General features: G+C 39.3%; 1 protein-coding gene across 1 annotated transcript in view; it reads right to left on the reverse strand.

Moving 5' to 3' along the window:
* The window catches only part of TENM3 (teneurin transmembrane protein 3), a 312,368-nt gene that overhangs the window by 169,966 nt on the left and 114,451 nt on the right, over positions 1-27,951 (reverse strand). Inside the window, exon 3 of the mRNA XM_059469963.1 lies at positions 190-399. Within this exon, the coding sequence (XP_059325946.1) occupies positions 190-399 (210 nt within the window). The remainder of the gene's footprint in view (positions 1-189; positions 400-27,951) is intronic.

Here is a 27,951-nt window from a genome sequence, read left to right on the forward strand (position 1 = left end):
TTTCTATATTAGCTCTTATTTTCTACTCTTTCTCATCTTACAGTAAAATAGGACAATTTGTGGCATTTAAGGAAAAACCAGTTTAAAATACAGAGTCATTCTGATATATTTAAGTTTTGTTAGACAATTTCTTAAGAAGATGGAAAATAAAAGGGTATTTAAACTATGGACAAAGTGTCCTCTTCTTACCATGACCTGGGACAGATACTGGATTACCACTGGTCTGCACTAGATATGAGCCGGCAGTATAGTCCTCATCTGTATCAGAGTCCTGAACTGGCTGGCTGGCATTATTACTTAATAACCACCTCTGGTTGTCATGGAGATTGGGTGATGGAGGAGGGGAGTGTAAATGTTCAGTAACTGATGGACTAGATGAGGAGGATGGCATGGGAGGACCTATAAAAAAATAAAAAGCATTTAAAATATGGGTCAAAATACCATATGAAAAACAAATAATTAATTTCTTGTATCAGCAAAAGGTGAATATTCTACTTCAAACAAGAAAAAAAGATGGACAAAGAAAATATGACAACTGCCTGAAATAAACTGGTTTAAGTGTTTTAGAAACCATAACAAAATGCCATGACTTGATATTTCAATGAACAGTGTTTATCCTACAGAATTGCTTCTTTCAGTTGGACACTCCTGTCTAAAATCTACTAGTGAAATAGAGTAATACAAATAAAGCAGGCACAGAGACAGAGAAACAGGACCAGTTTTCCAAGCTCACACATACAGGGAAACTTACTGCTGTAAATTTTTACCACAGGAGTTACTCTGACAGAACTTTTAGTTACCAGCAGTGTTTCTCAGACATATATGCTATTTAAAACCGGTCAAAATGTTTCACCTGTCAAACTTGTGTCCATGTGCACAAGTTGTCTTAAAAAATGCATACACAATGACTACATCCCATTCCTGCATCTTGAAAATATCTTAGTCATCATGGAGGACGACAGATTTAAATAAAGCCTTAGGATATCATTACAATGCATTTAGTCCTTCAATGAAACAATAATTAGACCAGAATGCAAGAGACAAAGAATTACCTAATCCACCCAGTGAATACAAAGATTCTTTATAGTCTTTAGTGAGCACAGATCTTACTCAGAGTAAGATTGCTGGACTACTTTAGAAATAAGTGTTGTTGCCTGTAGGTGGGGAATGTGCCAGAAAATGAAGCTTTATTACATAATTTATGATAAAACCAAAATTAGATTAATCTGCATGGTTACAATTCACAACTATAAATCTAAATTTAAATTAGAGGAAAAGGGGCTTTTTTCATCATATAATGATTTGGTTTTATGGCACTTAGTAGTATAGTTATGCTGCAGAAGTGCTGTGCTTCTCAATGTTAATAAATCATACTGGCACCAGCAGCTTGAATTACTTTCCCTCCACCTCCCTTGTACACTGCTAGAATCATGCTAATTATTATTTTTTTTCTTTCACATTCAGTTTATACCATCATATAGTATCTTAAACATGTCTAATATATGTTAAGTCCTTACCAATTGGCTTCCTTGAGAAGAAACCTATGACAGCCTCACCACAAACTATTTACTTAATACTTCCACATATAATTCAGCCCTTCTTGTAGTGAACAGCACATATCATTATAATTTAAGATGGAGGCTTGGTCCTGGAAGGAAAGTGAGCACTTGCTATTAGTCAAGTAACTCCTGTGTAAAATCCAAGGTTTACAATAAGGGAAATAAAAAGTATGGAGAAATGACATTGTACAGAGCTCAACTTGTGAATTTAGAAGTAGAGAATGGGCATATTTTGTAGTTCGAGATAAAATGCCAACAGGTTTTCTTGCTACACCTTGACTTTTTACATTGCTTGCTTTGGTAACCTGAATTTGTGGTTATTTCTTGATGGAATATTTAATGCATTATTTATGATATACTTAAACTGATTTAAGTAGTAGTTATATTTCATTTTTTGAATAGTTCCAGTAATAAAAGTAGGGGGTTTTGTAATATTTATTTTTTATCTTGGAATAAACCTCCTTTACTTGCTTTGGACCTCTCTTAGAGGAGAGCTACAGTAATATGTCCCAGATGTATATGTACTGTTTGAAGCAAGTCAACATTTCAGTAGTATCCTTGGACTTGTATATAACACTTCTCAATATGCTTCCTTTCTCCTTCTCAATTTACACTCATTACCTTTCAGGCATAACAGAGCCCTGATTGCACAAAGCATAATCAAATACAAAATATCATGCTGCCTGAAAATGTGTCGTGTCCAAGGTTCCTTAATTGTTTTGTAAACTTCCTCATTTATTCAAATCTATTAATTGTCTCAGTGTGACATGGCTAGCTGACTGCACTGATGAGTAGCCATCCAGAGCATTCACCACTTGGGTGCCCTGGTTTACTGAATTTCTCAGTTCAGAACACACCACGTGTCAGGTGTGGGGTGGAAGTGCAAGGTTATTGGTAAAGCTGCCACCACTACACTCAGCAGGGACACATCTCTGCCACTGCAAAAATCAGTTGATTAGGGCTGTGAGACCACCAGGAAGTTATGCAACTTTTTATAAATAAACCCAATTCCAGCAGGCAGGTCTTACAATCGTTGAATCATTTAGGTTGGAAAAGAATTTTAAGATCATTGAGTCCAACCTTAAACTCAGCATTGCCATGTCCACCACTAAACCATGTCCCTAAATGCCACCTCTACATGTCTGTAAAACACCTCCAGGAATAGAGACTCAACCACTTCCCTGGGCAGCCTGTTCCAAGTTGTGATCGCCCTTTCAGGAAAGAATTTTTTCCTAGTATTCAAGCTAAACTTTCCTGACACACTGCTAGCTCATGTTTAGCTGGCAGTCAACCAGCATCTCCTTTTCTGCCAGACAGCTTTCTAGCCAGTCTTCTCCGAGCCTGTAGCATTGCATGGAGTTGTGACCCAAGTGCAAGATCCAGAACTTGGCTTTGTTGAACATCAGACAATTGGCCTCAGCCCATTGATCCAGCCTGTCCAGATCCCTCTGTGAAACCTTCTACCCCCCAGCAGACCAAAATTCCTGCCCAATTTGGAGTCATCTGTGAGCTGAACGAGGGCATACTTGATCTCCTCCAGATCACTGATAAAAAATGTGAACAGGACTAGCCCAGAGGAACTCTAGCCAGACTGAGACTAGCCCCAGTACTGAGCCCAGAGGAACTGTACTGAGTAGCCACCAGCTGGTTGCAATTCCATCCACCACCACCTCTCTGGGCCTGCCCATCCAGTTTTTAACCCAGCAAAGAGGACACCCAGCCACACCATGGGAAGCCAGGCTCTCCACGAGAATGTTGTGGGAGACAGTGTCAAGAACTTAAAGTCTTGGTAGACAACATCCACAGCCTTTCCCTTATCCACTAAGGGGGTCAGTTTGTCACAGGAGACTGGGTTGGTCAGGAAGAACATGCCTTTTGTAAACCCCTGCTGGCTGGGCCTGATCTCCTGTTTGTCCTGTACATGTTGCATGATGGCACTGGAGATGATCTGCTCCATGACCTTGCCCAGCACTGAGGTCAGGCTGACAGCTCTGGACTTCCCTGGAATCTCCTTCTGGCACTCCCTGTAGGTAAGTGCCACATTATCCAACTTCCAGTCACTGGGACATTCACACTGCTGCTGGTAAATGACTGGAAGTGGCTTGCTGAGCTCTTCTGCCAGCTCCCGCAGTACCCCTGGGTTGAGCCCCATAGATTTGTGGGTGTCTAAGTTGCATAGCAGGCCATTGACTACTTCTTCTTGGATTACAGGTGTTTGTTCTGCTGCCTGTTCCTGTCTTCCAGCTCAAAGGGCTGGGGATCTTGAAGCCAACTGGTCTTACTATTAAAGACTGAGGCAAAGAAGTCATTAAATTACCTCAGATTGTTCCTCATCCTTCCTCACTGCATTTTCCTCCTTCACCCAATAAAGGATGGCTATTCTCCCCAGCCCTCCTTTTGTTGCTTTCTTGTCACAAAGTTACATGGCCTGCAGAGAAAAGGGAGCCAGCTATACTATGAGCCAACTTTTCACAAGAACCCTTGGCCAACCAGCTGGGACACCTATTTCTGTACAACTTCATCCAGAACCAGCAGATTTTTGCAGTGAGCTCCTCTTTGATTCCAAGTGCAAACAGAGATAGCTATCTATACTGCCATTTATAGAATAAGCTACACATTAAGGAAAAAAATACTTAACACACTTCCTAGAGGAATCGTAAATGATGTGCATGTTCCTTTCCAATTATTTTTTTATATGGAATGAAAGGCATTTAAAAATATTTGGCAATATCACCTCTTGAAGTTTGTACAAACTCATTTGTAAATCATAAAAATAATTAAGTATAACAAAAGCCAATTAGATTGATTATAACACTTTTCCCCTATAGCTTAGAAGCATACAACCCTAAGAGTATTTCATTCTAAGAAAACTCAAAAAATACTACTTCTGATTTTCTCCCCATTCTGCTTTTTTTGGTATCCACCTAGCAAAACATTTGGTTCTTCTGCTTTGACTTTCTTGCCTGTATTTTAAAAAAGCAAAAGTTCTTGTTTTTAATATGTGAACTTGATTCAACAGTAAGATATTTTTTCACAGGCAAATATACTGGACTTAAGAGTACTTAAATCTCATGGTTTAGGTCAGTTATGAGGAAAAAGACCCTTTAATTTGTTGGCATTTTCATAATTGAAAACATATGACTTTAAATGACCTTTCTGTACTTCAAAAAAAATTATCTTATGTGAAGATGCAAAACACAGCCAAACTCCAGCAAGAACAGATTCAATATAGCAATATGTGAAGAGATGAATACATTTGCTAAGGATATGAGTCCTCAAAGAAAGTAAAATACAATGAAAATAGGTTGTAAGAAGAACATTAAAAAAGAAATACACCTGAGCTAATAATGGATACATTAAATACATATGTACAAAGTAATTACATTAAAAAATCTGCAGTGTTTTCTGCCATGATGAGCACTGATTTAAAACGTGGCACAAATGACAAGCTGGAAGCAGAATTGATGTCACATATTGAAAAGTTCAGTGGAACAAGTATGATAAGTGCAACCCATAAAAAGATAGCAAATAAATAATGGGGAAGACTGCAATAATGGACTGGTAGTAATGTACAGAAATTTCTATTTTAAGTACATTAAGGCTCAACTAAGTCTAAAGCTGAGCGTCTGTCAATTGGTGCTACCCAACTTCCCCAGTTTACAGTTATGGACAAGTTGCCTTCCCTTAAAAAAAAAAAAAAGGAAGAAGCTATTCACAGCCTTTAAGCTTATTTACATGGTATTACAAAGAATGAACCCAACAACTGCTCAGCTTTCATCCTCTATGGGTCACCAGCTGCAAGAGAAACACTTTGCTTCAACAACACCACTGAGTGCCTGGATGAACTGTATCTCCATTAGATGTATTTTGGAGAAAGCAGTGCTAGACGCTTTTAGAAAATGGCATTTAAGAGAAAAGTAGGATGGCAGAGAAGCAGTAGTAATGACCAACTGCTGTTGCAGGGTGGGTGAGCTGAAATAGATGACCCAAAGTCTCTGAGGAGCCTTAAAACACGTGCACTTATGAAATCTTCCTGCTAGATTCAAACTCTTAAAGCAGAGAGACTTTGCTGGCAATGACACTAAGAAGAAAGAAAAAAACCTTGTTTATTTTCTATTCTTATTATAAATTAGATTTTTCTGACTATAATTCATGAAGCAATGAAAACTTTCTTGAGCTGAAATATGATCTTAAAAATGTGTAGTTTTCATTGCTTCATGAATTTCTTTAATGCTGAACTGTTGATCATATATCTAGACTGTCCCTAAAATCCTGGCATTATCAACTTACTTCCATAAGATGCATGGGAAGTTACATACTTTGAAAAGGTAATTTCACTATAAAAATTTGAAGGGCCATTATTTCCACCTCAATCAGGTTGCATAAATCCTATACTCAACTTATGTACAACTTCTGATGGCTGCTTAAAGAATACAGCAGTAGACAGCTCTGTTTAGGCTGTTTAGCTATGGCAGAACAGTGCAGTTTTCCATTCACAGTGTTGGCAGTCCCCTTGTCACCGAGACTGCAGAAAAAAAAATTCCTCTATCTTCATCTCAAGCACACAGAAGGAGAGGCTTATTTTGAAGTGGTAAAGAGATTCTTACTGACTTCAATGTCAGTAAGAAAATTGTATTAAATTACAATTTGCAAAGTAGATATCTCTCTACTGAAATTAATGGGATTTTTGCTGGTGAGTTAATGGAAATGAAGATTTCATGTTATATTAACTGGCCCTACTATGTCATATAAACCCAAACCCAGATCCCATACTGTGGATCACTAGGAATAGCTATATACCTCTGTTTTGTACTCTGCTGCTCACAACATGACAAGGCAGGTTGCTGTTTGGGTTTTTTGGTTGTTTTTGCTTTGTTTTCAGGTTGTTTTTTTTTTTTTTTAAGAAAACAGTTTAAGGATCTTGTAAAACTTGGATGAGACAGACAGCGGTTTTTGAAGGTCAGAAGTAACATGTCTTCTGGCTAAATTAATTAGAAACCAAAACACTTTCAAACATGAAGGACACTTACAAGCCTTCTGAATCAAGCTGAGATGACTCTTTGCAATCTGTTCTAAGACTTCCCAGTGTGCTGAAAGCTGTACACACTCTTGTTAAAAAGGGCACCTATACCCTCCTAATAAGTTTACTGATCACATCCCAAAATTTCAATTTCTAGTGCATCACACGTAGATTCACCCAAAAAAGCTCCTAAAAACCCCCAAGCCCCTGCACCTGGTATGTAGAACCCTTAACAACTGCATTTTGGTCCTTTTCATCTCTGCATATAAAACAGTAAGTCAGTAACAAGTGAGTTTTAATTTTAAACTAATTTTTCATTATGGACTTCCTGTATGCTCTCCAACCTGTATGACTTGGCATTGGCATTTATCTCTCTGCTGGATCCTGCAGCCTTCTGCAGCCAACCTGCAGTGACAGTTATCTCTTAATTAATACTCTACATGCAAATGGAACTACCAAAAAGTGCTGTTATATAGCACACAAAGAACAATTATTTATAACCAACACAGTTCTCTTTATCTCTTTATACCAGAGCTGACCACTGCAGTAGCTACTGTGAAGACCTCCCAAGGAAATACATGCATAGACAGTCTTCCAAATATATACACACATATAACTAAGACTGTATTAATCCATCTAAAGTGAAAAACAGTGCAGTGAGAAGAAATTACATGCCAAGAACTCTTTTTAAAATAAATACTTTCAAATGCATGGAAAGGATTCTTGTGATCTGTTGTGGATTTTCCATTTGTGTTTTGCTTTATTTGTTAGCACAATGGATAATGACCCTTCTACCCATGAATGAAGAGGTATACTTTTGAAGTTTCAAATCCTTCTGAGTGCTGATGAACTGTGCCTTCATGTCAGATGCAAACTTTAAACACAAATTACATCTATTTTTCCTATATTTCTTCAAAAAGTTAGCACTTCTAAACAAAACAGATGCGTTATATTGACATGTATTCTAACTCACAAAAGTTGTAACTACTTCTATAGGCTGTGAAAGCTAAAACTGTACAAAACCATAATCAAAGGACATTGATTTGAAAAAAAAAATTAATCCATTAGAAAGCCAGACAAATAATGGCCTGAAATATTGTAATTTTTTTCCCTCTTGGAAATATAATAAGCAGAATCTGTAATATAAAACTGGCAATTATCTTCCAAAAAAGAGAAAGAGTTCTTAAGAAAAATGGTTATGCCTTAGAACTGACATGCATTTCTGAAGCAAACACTTTATGTTTTGAAGCATTTTGGTTGTTTCAAAAAGTTAACAGCTGCTGCTCAGCAGATTGTTAAATGAAAAGGAGTGCCCTGTTCTCACAGGGGTCAGACTGCATGACCACAACAGCTCCATCTTCAGTCCTGAGTTCAGGCAGTGCTCATTTTTGCTTTAAATGGGAGTTTTGTCTGTAAAGAAATTGCAGAATCTGAGCCTTAACTGGCAGAGAATCCTAACCAAAATGCACAGCTCTTTCTTCTTACTACAGAAAAATAATTTTTTTACTATTATTATTTTCAAAAGGAATCACCTTATAAATTCAGAGCCAGGTGTAGAGCAAGGGTCCACTCACCTATGCACAAAGTCCATAAGCTGAACCAAAACCTCAAGCATCCCTACCATCCAGAGTTTATTTTTTTTTTTAGGAGCTACTCTGCTCAGCTCAATTGAATCTTCCAGTTTATTTCCCCCAATATTAATTAAAAGTGCACATGAAAAATACTGGAAGGGAACAGAGGGCTATTCCCAGAAAAGTGAAAATCTTCATTCTACTAAGAAAATGATTTTAAGTGATAGGTCTCTGTATTTTTAGAAAAACATTCATCTCTTTTGGGGGGTTGGGGGCGCAGCTTTGGACAGAAGCAAGCTGAAATCAATGCCAGATTGCAAAATATTCCGATTAACTCCTCTCTTCACTAGAGACGTAGAAGTTCTCACATGAAAATGTCACTTCTCCATTTAGAGCATCTGCTGGGATTCAGACTCCTCTGCCTTGTGGCGGGAGGGAGTCTCATACAGCTCAGCAGGACAAGGAGACACCAGCTCAGCCACCGACCCGGCTGTACAAGTGGCACACTCGCAGTTTTGGCCCGGCCTAACGCCACTCGCAGCCGACTTGCAGGCAGCCAGCACTCAGTAGCTGGAGCATCAGAGCCAGAAAGTCTCCAGGGGCCTGCAGCACTTGGACTGTGCATGGAGGGAAGCTCCTGGGGTGCCCATCTGGCTCCAGTGTAACTTGGCCACAGACCTGGCCCTTGGCTACCACAGCAGCTGGCGCCTGCTCAAGCACAGGCAGAGGTGCAGGGGTGCTCCACACACAGGCACACACACACAGCTCTGCACCTGAGCACTGCAAAAGGCACCCTGCATGACCAATCACTTCTGCCTCAGCCAGAGCCCTCCATGGCTGTGCACGTCTACCTGGGCCTACCGCTTCACTGACCACTGCATGGGGCAGGGAGAGGGCAGGAGAGATCTCCCAGGTAGGGGGAATGTGCAGCCAGTCGTTCTCTCCACTCGCTACTCATCGATTCACACGCAGACCAAACTAAGCATTACACAGTGCTGTGAGAAAGAAACCAGCCCTTCCCAAATGCCTGCCAGGATTTTCATGTTCAAAAAATCCATACTATAAACACACCACAGACACAAGCTAAAACCAGGAAAAAATCCCACCAGGGTTTTTTCTTTTTCCTGCACTTCCAGAAATGGAACAAAGGATCAAAAATGGAGCAGCTGGCAGATAGTATAATCAATGTAGGAAGGATAGCCACTCTGAGTCTGTCTTACATTCACTCAGCAATGATGCTAAAGTGTTTACCAAGTTTCCACTCTCAATCCTGACCTTTGTAAAAGACTGTAATTTTTCTGGATGCTGATACTCTTCCAGATGATAATTCATAAAGAGTAATCACCTATACAAGTAACCTTTGAAGAAATGCTTCTTTGTTCTTCCTATCCATGACTTTTTATTATTAGAGGTGAAATGGATTGAGCCATGTCACATCTGTTTTATCATTCTTCCAACATAACTCAGTGGTAGTCGATGCACTTTGTATTTTCACAGTTGCTTTGGGCTAAATTAGGAGGAGCAGAAAATGTCTTTTTTGAACAGGACAGGAAATGCATCTTGAAGAACACCAGACAAAGTGAAGGTTTTTTGCAAGGGAGTGGGAGAGAGGCTGCTTAATGAGGAAGTAAACCTTCTGAGAATGATTCACAAATCATTCAGTTTTAGAATCAGGTAGTTTCCCACCCTCATTCCTCCCACCCCTGTAAGAAGCAGTTTAAAGAAGAGTGTCATTAAATACTAATTAGCTAAATTTGGTTTTCTTAATTCTTCTGGGTCCTACATGAGAAAAGCAGTCTAAGCAATGACAGGGATACCAGTTTTGCCTACTTTTGCTACCAGTGTGGCCACTGCCTTACAGCCTGCCATAAAAGGAACATCATCTTCAAAAAAAAACATCCAGAGAACTTCTTAATGACATCAAATTGCTTATGCTTGCAGACCACAGAATAAGACTCGTTTTCTCAGAAGGAAACATAGCAATTTAAAGAGATTTTGATAGATGTGAACAAAGAGCAACAAACTGCTGAAAAAGACTTCTATCAACGTTACTTACAAAAATAATCCTATTTTTTATTATTCACAAGACTTACACAATATTCTGATTTGGAAGGAACCCACAAGGATCACCAAGCCCATCTCAAGTAAATGGGGATCAAACCCATGACCCTGGTCTTATCAGCACCATGCTCTAACCAATTAGTTCTTTTAGTGTGGCTATTTACATCCCTGTGAGCTGCATTTTTTGGATTGTAGCTATTTCAAAAGACTAGAGCTGTAGCATTGCAAAAGAAGAGGAGGAGAAGGAAGGATACAATGACTGCTGCCACCTTCAGCAGCTTCTGATTGCCAGCTGCCTCACAGAGCAGCACATACTCCCCCAGGAGCTATGGGTGCCTCCCAGGGACCAGCACAATGCTGAGCACCATCAGCATGAGCAGCACTGCTGCCAGAGCCTTCCATGTGCACTAAAACATCATGCTGCTGCTCCCTGCCTTCTCCCAATAAACTGAGGCAAACCCGTGAAATTTCCCATACCACTAAAGAATTGCCCCATGCCTACAAAAGCACGCCTTTAGCAATGAGAAAGGAGAGAGCAGTCCTGCCAATGAAACATCAAACTTACCTAACCAGTGGTGAAACCTGGAAGGGCCTGAAGCTAACACCACTGAAATAGCTATTCTTGTTAGCGCCACCAAAATAGGTAATCTTGGTAGTTCCTTGTTGCTTCATTATCAAAAGCCCTTCCCTTCTTGCAGCACTTTCAAGTTCTATTTCTTGTTCAGGCTTTTTTCTGCTGCATTAAATGTGACTCCCTAACAAAGGAATTTTGGGGAGGGGAGGAATTAGAGAATTACCAGAAAATTATTGACTGTTGTGTCACACAGCACCGCTCTCACAAGCAACGGGACATTTACTGGACATCGATGTCTCATTACATCTAGTATGTAATTTATTTCTCTGCTGGAAAAGAACTTATCAGTTTTGCCCATGTGGAGAAAATGCTTTTACTTTAGAAACAAATAGACCACCACAGGCAAGAAGCTGGAAAGCTTAAATGAAAACCCACTGCATGATCACTGAAGTCAGCTCGCTACCAAAGCTGCTAAGGGAGCAGTGTTGAAATGGGCCAGGGGTGGCATTTTGGGGCCAGATTTTTGACAAAGCCTCATTGAGGAATTATTTAGAAAACTGAGAAGAATAAAATCTGTAAGGTACTGAGAACTGAGAGAAAGCTGGACTCTGTGTTTAGGTGTCTCTGGAAACTCAGCATTAAACAAAAACCCCAAGTCCCTTATTTTTGCCTGAAGATATAAGCAATAATGTATTAGCTGATGAGAAAATTTTGTGAAGCACTACAGAGTTGCATATTTTTAGTCATTCTTCCACTGTAAGAAATTACTGCTATCTAAAATAGAATATATTTTGACTACTATATAAGCCTTTTGTTTGACAGCTTTTAATTTTTTACCATTTTATCTGCATTTACACTTGACAGGACTGGATAAGTACACTAGCAATATGTACAATTTATAATCATAAATTTCAAATAGGGTTAGTTATCCATTAAAGTTCAAAAGAATACAGACTTAGCAATTCTTAAATAAATATACAAACCCCTCCCATTAGCTTAGATAGGTCAGAAAATGCTGAAGGGAGTTGAAAAAACACCTTTGGCCTCAGACTAAACACAGAAAATTTCAGTCAAAGAATGCTTTTTATAAAGTTATGAGCTAATGAACAAAAGGGCATTCTAATAAAGTTTCATGAAATATTAGCTATGAAAACCACCAGTAATATCATAATCTTTATTTCTTTGCCAACTCGACCACTTCAGCATAATAAAAACCATAGCAAAGTAAACCACACGAGTTACTGTGAAGAAGTTTTATCTCAAAGAAAATAGAAAAGGACCAAAAGATTGGGGAGAAATGCCAAAATAGAGAAAATGCTTGTTTATGCTTGAGTGGAGCCAAGGGTAACAAACCCTCTTTACCAAGCTGCTTCCAGAATCCTTAGGCCTTGGTCCAGGGACAAGGGACACGCCAGCTGGGCCATCCATATCTGCCAGCAGGCAGAGGTTATCCATCTCTTTGAATGGGGATGAAAGGAAATTGCTGTCTGAGTGTTTTGCAAACTCTGAAACAACTGCTCTTCAGCTAAACAGTAGGAATGCCAGTAGAAAATATCCAAGTCTCTGAGGTCCTGAAAAAAATATTAATGTTGACGTACTCTACTTTCAAGATGCCCCCCTCATTACCAGTAAAAGCTGACAGATAAAAACCAGTTATTGCACAGAAAGCATTTAGAACAACTGGTCTGGAAGCCCTGTCCTGTAAAACTAAAATTCCCATATACATTATGGCACGTGCTTTCCAAGACCAGCCACGCCTTCCCGCCAATGTTCACGAATCTCTACTGCCAAAACATTACCAAAGTACTTACTGATAAGAAAAGACATGAACAAATTTCTTACTTGACTAGTTTTTTTCCCCTCTGAACAAGACACTTTTAAATAGGTTCTTGGCCAAGATTACATTTGTATTCACACAATGTCTCTTTGATGAAAAGATGTAATGCAACCTATTATGAGAGAAGCTCCTAAAAAACTCAGCTAATGGCTTGACTTTGTATGCATTCATATCAACACAAAATAACTAATTTTATACAATGTTTGATAATGCAGCACCATGTAAGGAAGAGATTACGCAGGAACGCTTAAAAGATGCTCATTCTGAAAGGATCAGACCTTATAAAATGCAATTTATAAGCATGAAGAAGAAACACAGAACTGAAATCAGGTTTACCCACATTTCATTAATTTTGTGCTTTGGCATGTTAATGCCTAATGCACATGCAGTTTTCTACATTCAACATGCAGTTGGTTACTACATATAACTTAAATTAGCCTCCACACTTGAAATGTCATGATTTCTACATGAAGAGATAAAGGAACAGTCTTAGTTCTCTTGCTCAGATATCTGAGATGCCCTTTTTTTTCTGTTATTTGTTTGTATTTGTTATTTATCTTTGAGATATGGTAGCGGTCCTAATATTCATTCTTTACATGTTTTCTGACGCAGTTACCATTGATTATATATTTCTAAGCAGTTACAGCTGGCAAAGTCAATTCTTGGTCAGAATCTTCAGATGCACAAGCAGAAAACAAATCACAGGATACTTCAAAGTCAGATCCTATGACTAGAGGAGGCTGTTAATCAATGCAGTTTAATACAAAGCCCTCTGCCTCACTGATATTAAGATTATGTGTGCTGAGGTGAGCAGGCAGTGATATTAAGAACCATACACAAATTTCTTGTGAATAAAAATGATTCATCAGCCCATAATATTTATCAGCCTATACAAACTCTCAGGAATCCAACTTTCACTGCAAGTGTCTTTTTGGATCTATTTACTTCAGAAGACGTGGTATGAACGATAGCATAATAAGTTTTACTATGTTTCAGGCATAAGTGACTCATACATCATTCCATTTGAAAGAAAAAAACCCTAACATGCAGTACAATATGTTACTGCAGCTGCTCCATGGGAATAACAACATACCCATTTGGAGGGAAAATACATTTATGAAAATGCCTGATTAGCAGAAAACAATTCATCCTAAACAATAATACCCAACTGCTTTTTTGATGTTTTTATGGTCACAGTCTCTTTTCATGGAATCTACTGGATTAAATGCATTCAGCTCTTCCCCTCCCATGCCTGGCTCAAAATAGTCTTCATTGATGTTATCCATAAAAACCAAACGAAAAAATTCAACTCACATGACAGCCTTTGAAGGAGGGGCTGTCATGTGAGTTGAATGTAAAGTTACTGCACAGAGTGCATCAAATTATCTTCTTACTTCAGGCATCTCCTACCAGGATCCCAGTTTGAGGGCAGAAATGCATATTCTCTCTCCTGTTTGCTTTGCAAAATACTGTGTTTTTATCTTGCATGCCTCCAATCCCCTGCAAAAGTTATGAACTGAATGCTGCAAATCCAGCAGGAAACAAACCTCTGAGAACTGCACAACACATGTGAAGCCAGGGCAGTGAACCTGCACCTGTGACCTCCTAGGGACAACGCTTCCCAATATCTTGGCCTTCCCTTTTACAACTCAGGAAATCTCTACCTTTTTCCCTCCTACCTTTCCTTAGTCTTTTATTTACTTAATGAACACTCTTTATTTTCCCTCACATCACAATAAAAAAGTTTCAGAAACCTTTTCTTTTACAAATTCATTAATTCATTTCACTAAAATTCCACTAAAAAATTATGAACACGTTGGCATGTTAATTGTAGCACCAGTCAATGAATTATGCCATTTAATGTAAAGCATTGGCATACTAAATTAAATGTAGAAATTATTTACAGCACTTTGGGACATGTATATGGGATAACACAAGGACACAGGTAATAGCGGTAATGTCATTGCTTACTTTTCATGAAAGCAAACTCAAGAGATGTTTAAAAAACAATGGGCTAAGTAGAGACAGTTGGGCAATTCTTATGGACCGTCCCACAACCACACACCAATACAAACTGCAGACTCTTCAACACCAGAAGACATCCAGAACTACCTCTGCTCCCACCTGCTGCTCAAGAGACATCTCAGATGGTATCCCCAACTTTGGGGCCATGTCAGGGTGACAAACCAGCAGAGACAGCAGCTAACCAGAGAAAAGACACTTGAATGTTTTGCTTGATTCGGGCCAGAGGATTAAGTCTGGGTCTCCTACCTTCAGGTGAGTGCCCCAGCTAATAGCCTGCAGCTAATACCAGAGCAACTTGTTATCCCTCTTTTTTTTTATTAAAATCTCTGAAGAACTGTGTTTAGTTCCTCATCAAGATGAATGCCAAGCCTGCTAAATTTTTCATGACACTGAATTCTTGTTCTCCTGCCAGCCCTAGTTATGTGTGAACATTTCAGACTCCCTCAGGAATTTATTTTACTACAGAGTCCTGAAATACTTAAGTCTATTAAGACATAAAGTAAACAGGCAACAAGGAGGAATCTGCTAGTTGTTCCTCCAGTCTACATTTTAAGTAGACAGTGCCCACACCAGTGAAGTTCAGAAATTAGTGTCACCAGTGAAATGATGGTACATTTGGCAACACACGCATCAAGCCATGTCAGCTACCACAGTGAGGTTCAGCTCCACACCACAGCAGGAGCAGCACTGTCTGCAGGCTGCAAAGATCCAGCCAAATAGGGTAGATCCCAAAAAGCTGGATTTACTAAACACACACACAATGGCTGTTCTGCATGTGCATTACCTTTGGGTTTGTGCCCAACGCAGTCCCTGCCTGCTCCCTTGCTGCCAGGAAAGAGGACAGCTGGGAGTAGACTATGGCTGAAAGATAATTCACGCTTCTTGGCCTTGGTTACCCTCCTCACCAAAAGCCTTTCTGGAGCAGAAAGCGTGCTGGCTGTGAGCTAGGCTGGCTTGCTGCTGTGTGTTGGACAAGTGGGAGCTTGAGGAAAGGAGGCCAATCATCAAAAGACTTCAGCCAAGCCTTGAAGGGCAGCAGACACCTGACTGAACTAACCACAGGGCTGCAAATCTTCCTGTCACATAGGCTATGAGCTGTGCCTCCCTAAACTCCCTGAGAGAACACTCAGAAAAAACTCTCTAAATAAATTATCTGGATTTTAAGTCACCTACTGAAATCATTTTATGGTCACTCCCAGTTTATCTGTGCATTCTGTAGCTGCTCTCTCCATAGGAGGTCTGAAAATAGACCAAGCTTTGTTGTTTATCTTGAGGACTCTTACTCGCTACCAAGAGTAAACTCCAAGAGCACTTCCATCCACAATGCTTCATTATTATTGCTATAGTCACTGGGATTATATACTTAGAAAGGAAGTACAAACGGCCAATTTGTGGCCAGAAAATATCAAGCCTGATATCAGATCTAGAGATCAACACTGTTGTCTTAGAGAAACTCTGTGCAGGTGTAAAACAGGTGTATGGATTACACAGTCTTATGTTGGATATGCTATGTAGAAAGAAGGCAATGTTAGTACTAAATCAGCTGTCATGATTTGCTGATATGCACAAATCAACAGCTCATGCCTGTCCCTGGCATATCCTCAGAAATCTCCCAAACACCACACCATCTTCTATATAATGCCTCTTATCATCCATACTTTCACTTTTCTATTTTTTTCTTTAAAAAGTACTTTGTGTCTTCTTCTATATCTATTTTGTTTGAAGCAAACTTTAAAATCCTCTTGTTAAACAGTTTCTCTTCTACACTTTTAAAAATTATTTTTATATAGATTTTAGTCCTTAGGAGACCAATGCTCAAGATCCCTGTAATGAACTAGATTTAACATAGCTGTAATACATCTCTGTAATCCTGGCAGGTGATGCTGCCTAAAAGCACAACCTAAGATGAAAGGCCTCAAAGCTTTTTGTCATTCGGGCTTGTGAGGGATTTTTTCCCTCAATACAAAATCTGACAGCAGGGTCTTGCCAATGTCCCAGCAAACTGGAGTGCTGATATCCAACTTGTTCCTTGTCCTGCTTCTGATACTACCAAAATACATTGCCAAAGAGGTCTTTCAGGAGGCAAAACCAAAATGATTTCCCTAGACATTAGGAATACAGTAGGGAGAGATGTGGGGAAGTCTCCTTGAAACCTGTAATTCTACAAAGTGCATGTACTTATCATTAAAGAAGTAGAGTTGGACTAGAACTTGGCAGTTCTTTTACATGCTATTTCCCTGTACCAGTGAAGAATTATGACGGTACTTCAGTTTTCTGGTCTGTACACAGTAATTTTCCAAAGGGAGAGAACAGGAACAAAATCACCATCAAGCAGTAAGTCCCACATAAACAGTTCTCAGTTCTACAGGTAAACTTTCATTTAACCTTTGTCTGCCAAACTGCTTAAATTAAATGCACATCATGTTAGTTCCATGTATTACTTGTAATTCATTTTACCTCATTACTTAGTGATTTTTGCCCTGTTTTTCTCTCTCTTCACTTCACCTAATTTCACCTTGACAAACTGAAAACATGCCAATACAAAAACTGTTTTTTCCTATAATTGGCCAAATCTTTATGCATAACTGGAAACATGCTGTAATCCCAGTTACAACAGTACTCTTTTCTCATTCCTCCAAAGCGAGCACAATGGCAGTATCAGCCTGAGTGGTGTGTCTGCGATGAATCAGATCTCATGCCCCTGAATGCTCATGGCAGAAGAAAAAGGGAATCAGTCATTTCTCCCACTGAGGACTGACAGGATATGAAACACAGAGGAGAGTGAAGTTAGAGCATCAGAGCTGCCAGTTTTTCCATCACATGGGACCCTATAAAGGCCCACAAAGCCCATTTCTGTAAGATAAAAACACAGAACAATCCCTTGCTGTGCCTCCATGGACTGAGTGGGACAGAGCTGCCCTCAGCAGAGCTCTGCAGTGAAATCATGGCTACGCTTCCGCAGACACCTGAGAAGCTTTACCGCTCTTTGCTTTCCAGAAGCAAAAGGACCTGCTGTCAAGGATTTCACCTGCAATACTCTTCTGCCTTGCAGAGTGAGAACTCCACTTAAGGGTGCTAAGAGCTCAGCAACTTGATATATTCAAAATTTAAGCCCTATGTGACTAAAATCCATTTCCAAATCCCTAAAATCTGAATATATAATACAAACACTTTAACAGCTTTGTCCAAAGAAATGTTAGATTGTGACCTCAAAAGTATCCTTCAGTGGTGTTTTTTATTCAGTTTTGAATGGGAGCTGTGTAATGAGGAATGTCAAATAAATATTCCCCCAAAATTAAATATGACAAAAGCTTCATTCAGAAACCACACATGGTGCTGTCACACATTTATTACCCACAAGCTAAAATTTGTCTAATGTAATTTAAGATTGATAATTACTGATAGAGGACGTGTGTTTTCAATAAAAAGAAATTGCCAAATTAAAATTACTTCCTTTCCAGAGGACCATGGTTTGAAATAACATCTCAGATTTATATAACTGAAATAACTCTATAAATTTCCAGGATTAAAAAATTTTTTTTTGGCAAACGAAATCTTGCCCTTCCTTCAACCATTTGCATCATTCTCTCAAACACAAGTAAGGGAAATGAAAATGCACAAAATCAAATAAAGAAAAACGTAATAGTATGTTACTTGCAAATAAGAGCAGAAGATTTGCATTTTTTAAATCCAGCTTTTAACGACTGAATTTGTTTTAATTTATTATTAAAATTATTATTATTAGTGGGAACAAGGAACTCTGTTATGGTGGGTGTCACAGAAGTATGGGGAAAAAAACCCCAAATTTTCCTGTGAATGAAGTAAGAAATAGCTGGCACTAGACAGCATTCACCTGAGAGTGCAAACTGAAAAGGGAGAATAAGCGAATTACTAATGAACATCCCTCTCCACAGTGCCGTGCTACTCGAGGTCTCCAATGTGGCGAGCGTGCTGCCAAATCCTAATACAGGTCCCTGAGAAGCTCCAGGGGAATGGCAACCTGCAAACCTGACATCCACATGCTACTGAAGTTAATAGAAACTATAATAGCAAAAAGACTAAGTGGGCCCTAAGTGGGGTCTAAGAAGAATCAAATTCCAGTTTTCATTAAGTGAAGCCTTACAAAATTAACCCAATTCTTTGAATAGCTCAAACAAACATGTGAAACCAGTGATCCAGTCAATCAATTTAAAAAAAAAGCTTTTAACAAGTGCTTTACCAAAGGCTTTTAAAGGAACTAAGCACCCATGGCAAAACAGAGGTCTCTGCACAGCAACGTGACTGGTTAAGAGACATAGCCAGAAATTAGGGGTAAATGGTCAAACATGCATAGTGAAAGAAGCCTACCAGGGGAACACCACAGGGATCTGCTCCCCTTCCCGTACTTGTAATTGACCTGGAAAGATAGCTGAGCACTGAAGCAACCAAGTTTGCAGATGATACCAATTTATTCATGGCAGTAAGGATGAGGGCAAATGGTGAAGAATCACAGGACCTTATGAAATTGAGTGACTAGACAATGGAATGGTAAATTAAATTCAGTGTGGATAAGTGTAGAGTGATGCACATGGGAAAATATAACCTTAACTTCACATGTACAGTGATGGGCTCTGAGCTGAACATTATCGCTCAGGAGTGAGACCTTGAGGTTACAATAAATAGTGCCATCAAAATGTCAGCTCAGTGCTCAGCTGCCAAAAGAAAGCAGCCCAAATATTAGGTATTGTTAGGAGCTGAACAGGAAGCAAAGCAGAGAACACAATTATGCCACTTTGTAATGTCACTCAGTTCATACACCGTCTCTTCTTCCAGTGATATGGTTCAGGGACATGCTTCATCACTGAGTATTTTGTGTTTACTCTTAAAAGGATTAGAGCAAAACAGAAAGCATCTTAAAACATATGAGTGAACTGTAATTAGGGGTACAAAGACAGCAGTTTCAACACTGATTACATTTCAGACACGAGTTCTCTGAGACTGTATCCAAAACTCAAGGAGAGAGGGTCTTCCACATACTTGCAGATAAACTACTCAAAAAACGAGGTTGACGAATTACACACGTACAACCAATGAGCTCTGTTATAAGGCATTGCTATGCATCAAAAGCTTACCTACTGCTAAGTGCCCAGGCTTTACCCAGTACTTGAAGTCCCTGGGAAAGGACAAGTTTGAAGATTTACCTTCACTCCAGCAGCATACAGCCAACTAAAATTCATTTTGCCATGTCATCTTGAAGCAACAAGGTTTTAAGCCTTAAGGGTTGGTACAAGTGCCCACAAAAGGGTAAGTAAAAACAATTTAAACTAAAAATCTTCAAAGTCTTGTGTTATTCCCTGCTCTCTTTTCCTCATTTTCTTCTCTATCAGATAGCCTGCTCAAGATGCCACTGGAACCAGTCTTTTGGTGCTTAACAACAGAAAATCACTTTTACCTACTGAGGTTCTGTAACAGGGAACAACTAAATTAAATCTAGGCCTTCAGATTTCTAATCTCTACACATCTCTACTACATCATCTTCGTCTTGCTTTTATGAGAAAGGGCGTGTCTGTGTGCTAATGGTCTGGTATTACTTGTATCTTTGTCTAATTTCATGAGCCATGAGAACATTCTGAATTTTATTTGGATTGTTACACATCAGACAAGTTCTGTCTATCAGTAGTGGCTACCTATAGCATATCCTCTACTTACTTGCATAAAATACTGTCTATTTACTTCACATATTCCCACTCTTGTGTATAGGAGAAATATACTCTCACACCACAATCTATACCCAACTTTTACAGTAGCTTTGCCTGTCATGTAATAGAATAAATACAGAAAGGGAGAGAATACATTGGAAGAAAAAGCAGCATTGCGATAACTAGTTATTAACCTAATTTTAAACTCACAAATGTATCAAATATGAACATGAGTATTTTTTAACAAGAAGTAAAACTATGTGGAGTATTTAACTAGCATAAACTATTAGCTAAGAGTTGCTGCAGATGGACTAGTAACACATTTCAAACAGACCAAGATAAAAATTATTTGTTGCCTTTGTTTTAGCCCTACATTTCATAAAAAATCCCTTATGAATTATTTCTATTCAAATGCTATAGTGTTACACTATGAAATAAAGTTGGTCTTTTTTATTCTTTTCCTACAGCTGTAATTTTCTACTGTTGAAGTAATTGAAGTTTCTTTCTTTTTCGAAGGCACTTTTCAATTTGTGCTGCCCAAGCATGTTTTAAAGACACATCATGAAGGACACTCAGCAGGATGAGCTCTGGAAATACAAGTTACCTCAAATAACAAAAAAGCTTCTACAGGAATAAACAGTATGATTTTAATTAAAGCAGAATGAAGAACACGAAGTAAATATTAGCTGGTAGCAATGCACTAAAAATTTCAGTCACCACAAATAAATGAGAGTCAATCCAACCCCTCACAGAAATGCCTTCAGCATTCTTAAGACAAGGCACAGAATTGGTGATGCTGTGACAGGATGCAGACTGAACGCAAGGCAGTTCAAGGCAGATCACCTCACTAACTCAAGCTCCATGTCCATCTATCAGGTGAGATGACATTTCGGCAAGACTGCACTTACTTTAGTTAACCAAAGAAAACCAAAATCAACCACCAACAACCAGGCAACTACCCCTGTATCCCTCTCTCTTCTGCTGCCCACAACAAATTCAGTGACAATCTGTCTCCTGAAGTGACAGAAGAAACATTAATTAATCACAGAATCCCCTGGATCGCTAGGTAAATCATTCTGTTGAGCCGATGTTGTTTTCAAAGGGCAGGGCTAAGTTGCTGCAGCTACAGCTGCTGCCTTTGAGCACTGGCAGCTACAGATCAGCGGCAGAACAGGTGAGGTGCAAAACAGCAGCCAGCCCTTCAAAAGTCCTAAAGCACCCTGAAACTTTAATTCTGTTACGCACTTAGAAAACACTGAATAGATGAAGTTTTCAGAAAGCCATTCTAACAGAATTCCTCATTACAGCTCTAATTACAAGCTATCTTTATAATGTGCACCTGACAACACAGTGAAAAGCACTTTGCTTTAAAGGTCAGAAAACTAAAAGAACAATTTGCTATTTATAGTAACAGGTGAACTTTTCTTATTTGGCTGCTTAAGCAGCCAACCCTTGAGTTGAATGTAATTAGGGAGGGGATATTCAATTTACAGTATCCACAAGTAATGATAATTACACTGGTTCAAAAAAGCTGTTGGTAAGCATAAGAAACCCTCGTAATTACATCCCGTTTCCAAAATTACTTGAGCACCGTGAACTTGACGCATTTCAGCAAATGAAGGCCAAGGCACATAAAGGAGAGCTACGGCGCTTTAAAAGCTGCACTGTTTAACATAATGAGCCGCCCGACCGGAGGGAGATCGCGGAACGCGCTCCGTAACTCACCCCGACAGCCCACGCCATCTCCTTCCTGCTCACAAATATCCATTAAGAAAAACATGAGCCGGCTCCCTCACTGCCTCCTTGCCATCCTCCGCCAGCATCGCGCAGCTCGCCCGGCAGAGTGGCCCGGGATCCCGCCCCTGGAAGCGTGCCGGGCTCCGGGAGCCGGGCCGGGGCTCCGGCTGCCGATCCCAACACGCTCGGGAGAGCGCCGGAGCTGCGAGCGGGGAAACGCCGCCGTGCCCCCCCGGCAGCCCCCGCCCGCCGCAGAGCAGCTCGGTCAGCAGCCCGCCAGGACAAGGTGAAAAATAAACAAATAACCACGTTCACGGCAGCTGCGGCGATCGCTCTCCGGAAAATTATTCAGGCATTATGAGGGAGACGGTATTAAACGCTGCCACTTGCAGCTTCACGGCTCTCTGCATATTCGCATCAGCCTGGGATGAGCACTTAAGGAGTATCATCAGAGAGCTTGCCCAGCTGAGCATCTTCCATTATGTTTTTGTCTTAAAAGGAGATAGCAGGAACCTCTCTGCCTGACAGGCAAAAGGCTTGTCATAATTCATTAATAACACAGCCTTGCTCAGGTTTCCTTCAATGAAATCAGGCAGGCATCCTATGAAGAAAATGCTGAGTGAACAACAGCTTCTCCAGACACAATGCAATAAACTTGCCAGCACTTGGCACCATTTGGTGTCTGAGACAAGGATGACCAACGCTATTCGACAAGACCTGTCAGAGTCCCTTAAGGCTTCTAGTGAAGAAACTCAAAAACCCAAACAGTAATTCCTCAGCAGGATGCAATTCACTGCTTGGAAGCAAAAACTTCACGTTTCAGCTGCAGAGATAAACGTATCAGGTCTGCTTTTGCTACACTCAGGGTAAAGCTGGCAATTTACTCTGAGGAACTGTTTGCATCCAAAGGGAAAAAAGCAAGAAGAGGTGTGGTAAAAAGCAACAACTACAATATCAGATAACTGAAAAAATTAACAAGACTATCACAAGTCTTCCATCACCTAGAAAATACAGCTGAAGTTATCTGTAAGGAATGGAAACAAGCTCAGGCCAACTGTCAAGATAAAGTCATTAGGATAGCATCCAAGCAGGGAGGACAGAAAATTACTTACTTTTTACTTTTTTTCCTTTGTCTAGTATGCATCCATTCATACAGTACCTGTTACATTTAATTGAGTCTCATGTACTTCCTCCTAAGCGATCAGTTCCATCATTAAAAAAAGAAAAGCACTCTTACTTGTATTTGATCTACTAGCTTTCCCTACACTCACACTGCTTCCTATGACAAAATAATCCAGTAATACAGTAAGTACGTGCCATCCCAGCATACAGCATTTGCTATGATCCAAGTTTTAAACAACCTACAGCATAAAAGGTAGTACTACAGATTTTATATTTACTACGACAGGGTTTCCAGGTTGGCATGTGATTTTTAAAACATGCTTTATCATCATGCATCAGAAGCAGTCCAAACATACATAAATTAATTTTGCACAAATAGAAAAAGCAAATAATGTACAGATGATGGTTAATTAATGATTTTAGAATATCTGTATCACAAAATCATCTTTTTTGCAATAAAGTGGGCTAAGGTAATTTGCAAACAGCACAATATTATTGCTTCCCTAAGCTCCTTTGTGTTTTACTTAGGCTTTATAATTTATTTTGAGCGCAATATCTGTCATTAAAACTGTGGCTTATAAACATTATTAGAAACAGCTCTATTAGCATGTCTAGAGATTGCTGTATTTGAGCAGAATGCAGCTGATTGAACAGAAATCAATAAAGGTATTTAATGATTTCATGAGAAAAATAAGTGACCCTCACACCCCTAATGGATTAATGTCACTTATGTGCAGCACATTGCATAATGCTGACACAGAGCTACTCAAAGCAGTGTCACTTTTCATATGAGTGCCTTAAAACCTTATCAAAGGGAAATTGTGTTTTAATGCTATTTCAGATGTCATTTTTGAGGGGATTTTTACAATCTCATTTCATAAAGCAGAAAGCATGATCTGAATTGTTACAAGTAGCTTTTGTCATTGGCACATGTACTAGGTCACCCTCCAAAGTTAGCTGGTGAATGAAATCCTGAACAACCTGTTTATTGTCAGCTTTCATCTCTCAATACACCTTTGCCTATATATATCTGAATCTCCCACTCAGTACCAAGAGCATGCTTTGCCAGGGAAGGGGAACTTCTCCTCATGGTCAGTACTACAGCACGAGCTAGACGGGATGCACAGCTCCCCAACACGCTTCTAGGGAATCCAGATGGAGGAGGGAGGTAATCTAAATGACAGAGTAAATGCCATTACATAAATGTTTGCCTCCCGGCCATTTAGACAACCTCTCAGATCCCTTAAGAACATGCATGTCTGTCTGTCCACCTTCAGTACACTGCTTTTTTATCCCATTTTACATCTATTCACTAAAAAGCATCTGTGGGCTGCAACTGAGCACAATTGAGCAAACCATTTCATGGTCTCACTCCTTTATTTTCACTTTAACAGACTGAAGACGAAAATATGCAGTATTTACTTGTGTTTCTTCAGTGACATGAAAGCTCCTTTTTGAGAAAGAAACAAGTCAAATTCAACATGTCACCATGCACTAAGCAGGCTTTGCCATGACGAGGCTGCCTTTACAATTCCTTTATAGTAAACCCAAACATAACTAGGGGGAGCTGATGCTCGATTTTCTTCTTCTATTTGCCATATTATCTCTCATAATTTTTGTGCAACATGAAGAAGTGAAAATAACTAAAAAAAACCAAACCTTTTTCCTAAAGCTAATACAGTCCCAGCTTTCATACACAGTTTTCACCTGAAGAAATGGGAAAAAACTCTGTTCAGATAAAACAGGGAAGCAAATGCAAAAGGTTTTTCTGACTGTCTTGAACATTTCCTTATTTCTCCCCAAAGGATATAAAAACTACTCCAGTAAATGTAGCATCATAATTGGCTATAATTGACTCCATTCTTCAATTTTTAAGGCAATCTATAAAATATGGATCTTTTTGTCAACTGGGAGACAATTTTGTGACACCACACTGTTTATCTCATTAGAGTGATCTCAGCTTCACTTGATATCATTTGTAACCACTCAGACTACCTTATTTTGGCTGTAATCCTGCACCTCTCTACATTTAATGCACTGCACACTACGTAGCTCCAACACCAAACACTTTGAGTGCTACCAAAGAGAATTAATTGCTGCAAGATCATTGTCATAGGGGATAAGAGTCGCAATGATACAGCAGCAGGTGAAGCACAAGCAAGCAAGCTGTTCCAATCCATCAGTGTACTTCATGCTATTCTGTCATTAGTCCATCTCACAACTTAGTGCACATGAATCAGAGGGTATGGGGGACAAAAGAAAAATGCAAAGCAAAACTGCTTTGCTGCTGTTTTTCTATGACACCTGCTGTTTTACTGAATTTGCAGCATTTTAAGGTAAACTTCTAGCACACTGTCTGTATGGACTCTTATGACATCATGGGAGTTTTGCATCAGACTCTTAGGTCACAACAGTATGATGACCAGTGAATGGAAATGACTGCATCTGGCCATTTCTAACAGCTGAAATACCATGAACACCTCACAAAGATATTGGCTTCAAACACAATCTTTGAATGTAGAATTGACTTATCTTTTTTTTCCCCCTACATCTTCCAATAATTATTTTTATTTATATCTCCCTCTATATGCTGCAACACTTCAACTGAAAACTAAGTAAAAGGATGATAAAATCTAAAACCTAAAAAAAAAATTCAAATACAAATAGTCACAAAACTGCAGCAAATGATTGATAGAAACATTGATGTAATCCCATCCATAGCAACACTTTAATTATGAGCATCTTGGCAGTGAGCCTGCTCTATGTGTTGATTTTCCCCAGCAGAGAATGCCATACAATCCATCTTTGTGTTATGTGCTATATGACTACATGGAGAGGCCAATCAAAGGGGAACAAGGAACAGAGAAGTTGTAGTAAATTACTGGGGTGATACAGGAGTAAGTACATTGACCATGAATAATTCTACTCCTGAGGATTAGCAAGCCTAAGAAAAAGGAGCAGTAGGGAAGAAATACCAGGAGGGTGCTACCCACAACAGAATAGCATATTCCTCAATTACACTGCTCACAGCATACAACATGAATATACCTCTTCAACAAATGACATGAATTACTGGTACTCAGTTTAAACATTCCTCTCTCAAACGCCTCTTTCCAGGATCTCAATGGTGTGGAGGAGCAGAGAAGCACCTTGGAAAGGAAAGCAGGTCCCGCTAGAGCAGGGACACAGGGCTCAGGGGCCATGGCCACATGACACACTGTAAAGCAAAGACTGCCAGAAGCAGCAGGTCTGCTGGGTGGAGCAGCCACTGCCAAGAACCCAGTGGCCTTGGGATTTGTGTTTTAAGGGTTTCACTCCTGAACAACACTACAACACAGCTAAGGCAGGCACATCAGAGGGGATGCACAACATCATGGTGAGCTGCAGAGTTCACTCCAGTAAACTAGAGGGCAAGGAAGCAATAGTGACAACTGGCAGGGGCCTTAACAGGAGAAGGCAGCAGTGCAGGTTTAGGAGGTTATAAAATAAATGGTGAAATCTGACTGTGACTGCTTCTCAATATACCTCAGGTAACTTTCAGACAAAAAAAAATACAGTAGAATTGTAATTTATAATTAAACTTACTTCCAATGTCTACATTGGAAAGTTTGTTAAAAAAACCCAACAAAAATGAACACAACATGTATCAATCTATACACAACTGTAATCTACAGTGCTTATTTATAAAAATAAAAAATTTAAAAGTCCTTAAATTTCACACCTATTTTTTGAAGCAACATTTAGGACAATGTCTCTGAAGCAGCAGCTTAAGGTTATACTATCCACTCTTTATTTTAAAGAAATGCTCTGGTAATTTTTAAGTGTGTGAACAAAGGTTTTGTGAAATCTTCTTAGGCTGTTACATGTGGTAAGAAAACCATCAATCATTTCTGCAGCCTGGTGTCCACATTCACAACTTAACTCAAAGACTGGTTTTAGTTTCTATTAAGGTATGAATATTTTATACTTGTAACCACATAAATCAATAAGAATACTCATACATGTACATACACATATCATACCATGTGTTTCTTTGAAGAGCAAACAACACAGAAATTTGAAATAATGGCGCTCTAAAAATAAGATCCCTAAAGCTTACAGAAATTCTAGAAGATATACTGAAATCAAACACAAGCGCTGTTTCACTCAAAGTTGGGATTTTTTGGCAGTTGTGTGACTATTTCCATCTCCAGGACACTGCGGCTGCATCGTACCATGAAAGCACACTGGCTTTTATTAATACCAAATGTATGGGCATGTTCTACCTACTGTGGATCACCTGTCTGAGAAATTGCTTTTAAACACAAGTGTTAGAATCTGTGCAACTCTGCTGAGCTCTTCCTCATTAAAATTTACTTTAAACATGGAAGAAAGAGATTTGTGTGTGGGTACAACTTAATGTTCAAATCAATATGTTATAAAAATCTATTAAATCACTACTCTGAAACTGAATTAGTTATATAAGTTCTTGAGAGCCCAGGTATTTTAGCTCTGAATTCAGGTCTCATATTTCAACTCAAGAGGTAGTCTGGATTTCTAAATAACAATGTACTAGGAAATGTCTGTACCTGATAAAAACTCCTTTTGTGCATCAGCTCAAAAAATATTGTTTGATCATCTCTTTACTGTACATCCTCTCATAATAAACACAACATCTTCCAAAATACCTGTGTGACTTTACTGATCAAATGATTACCTGAATAGAACACCCAGCTGATTACATTGAATATTCAGTTACCTTATTTACCCTTCAACAGCTAGACAACA

This window comes from Ammospiza nelsoni, chromosome 4 (genome assembly GCF_027579445.1).
Source record: "Ammospiza nelsoni isolate bAmmNel1 chromosome 4, bAmmNel1.pri, whole genome shotgun sequence".
NCBI classification, from domain to species: Eukaryota; Metazoa; Chordata; class Aves; order Passeriformes; family Passerellidae; genus Ammospiza; species Ammospiza nelsoni.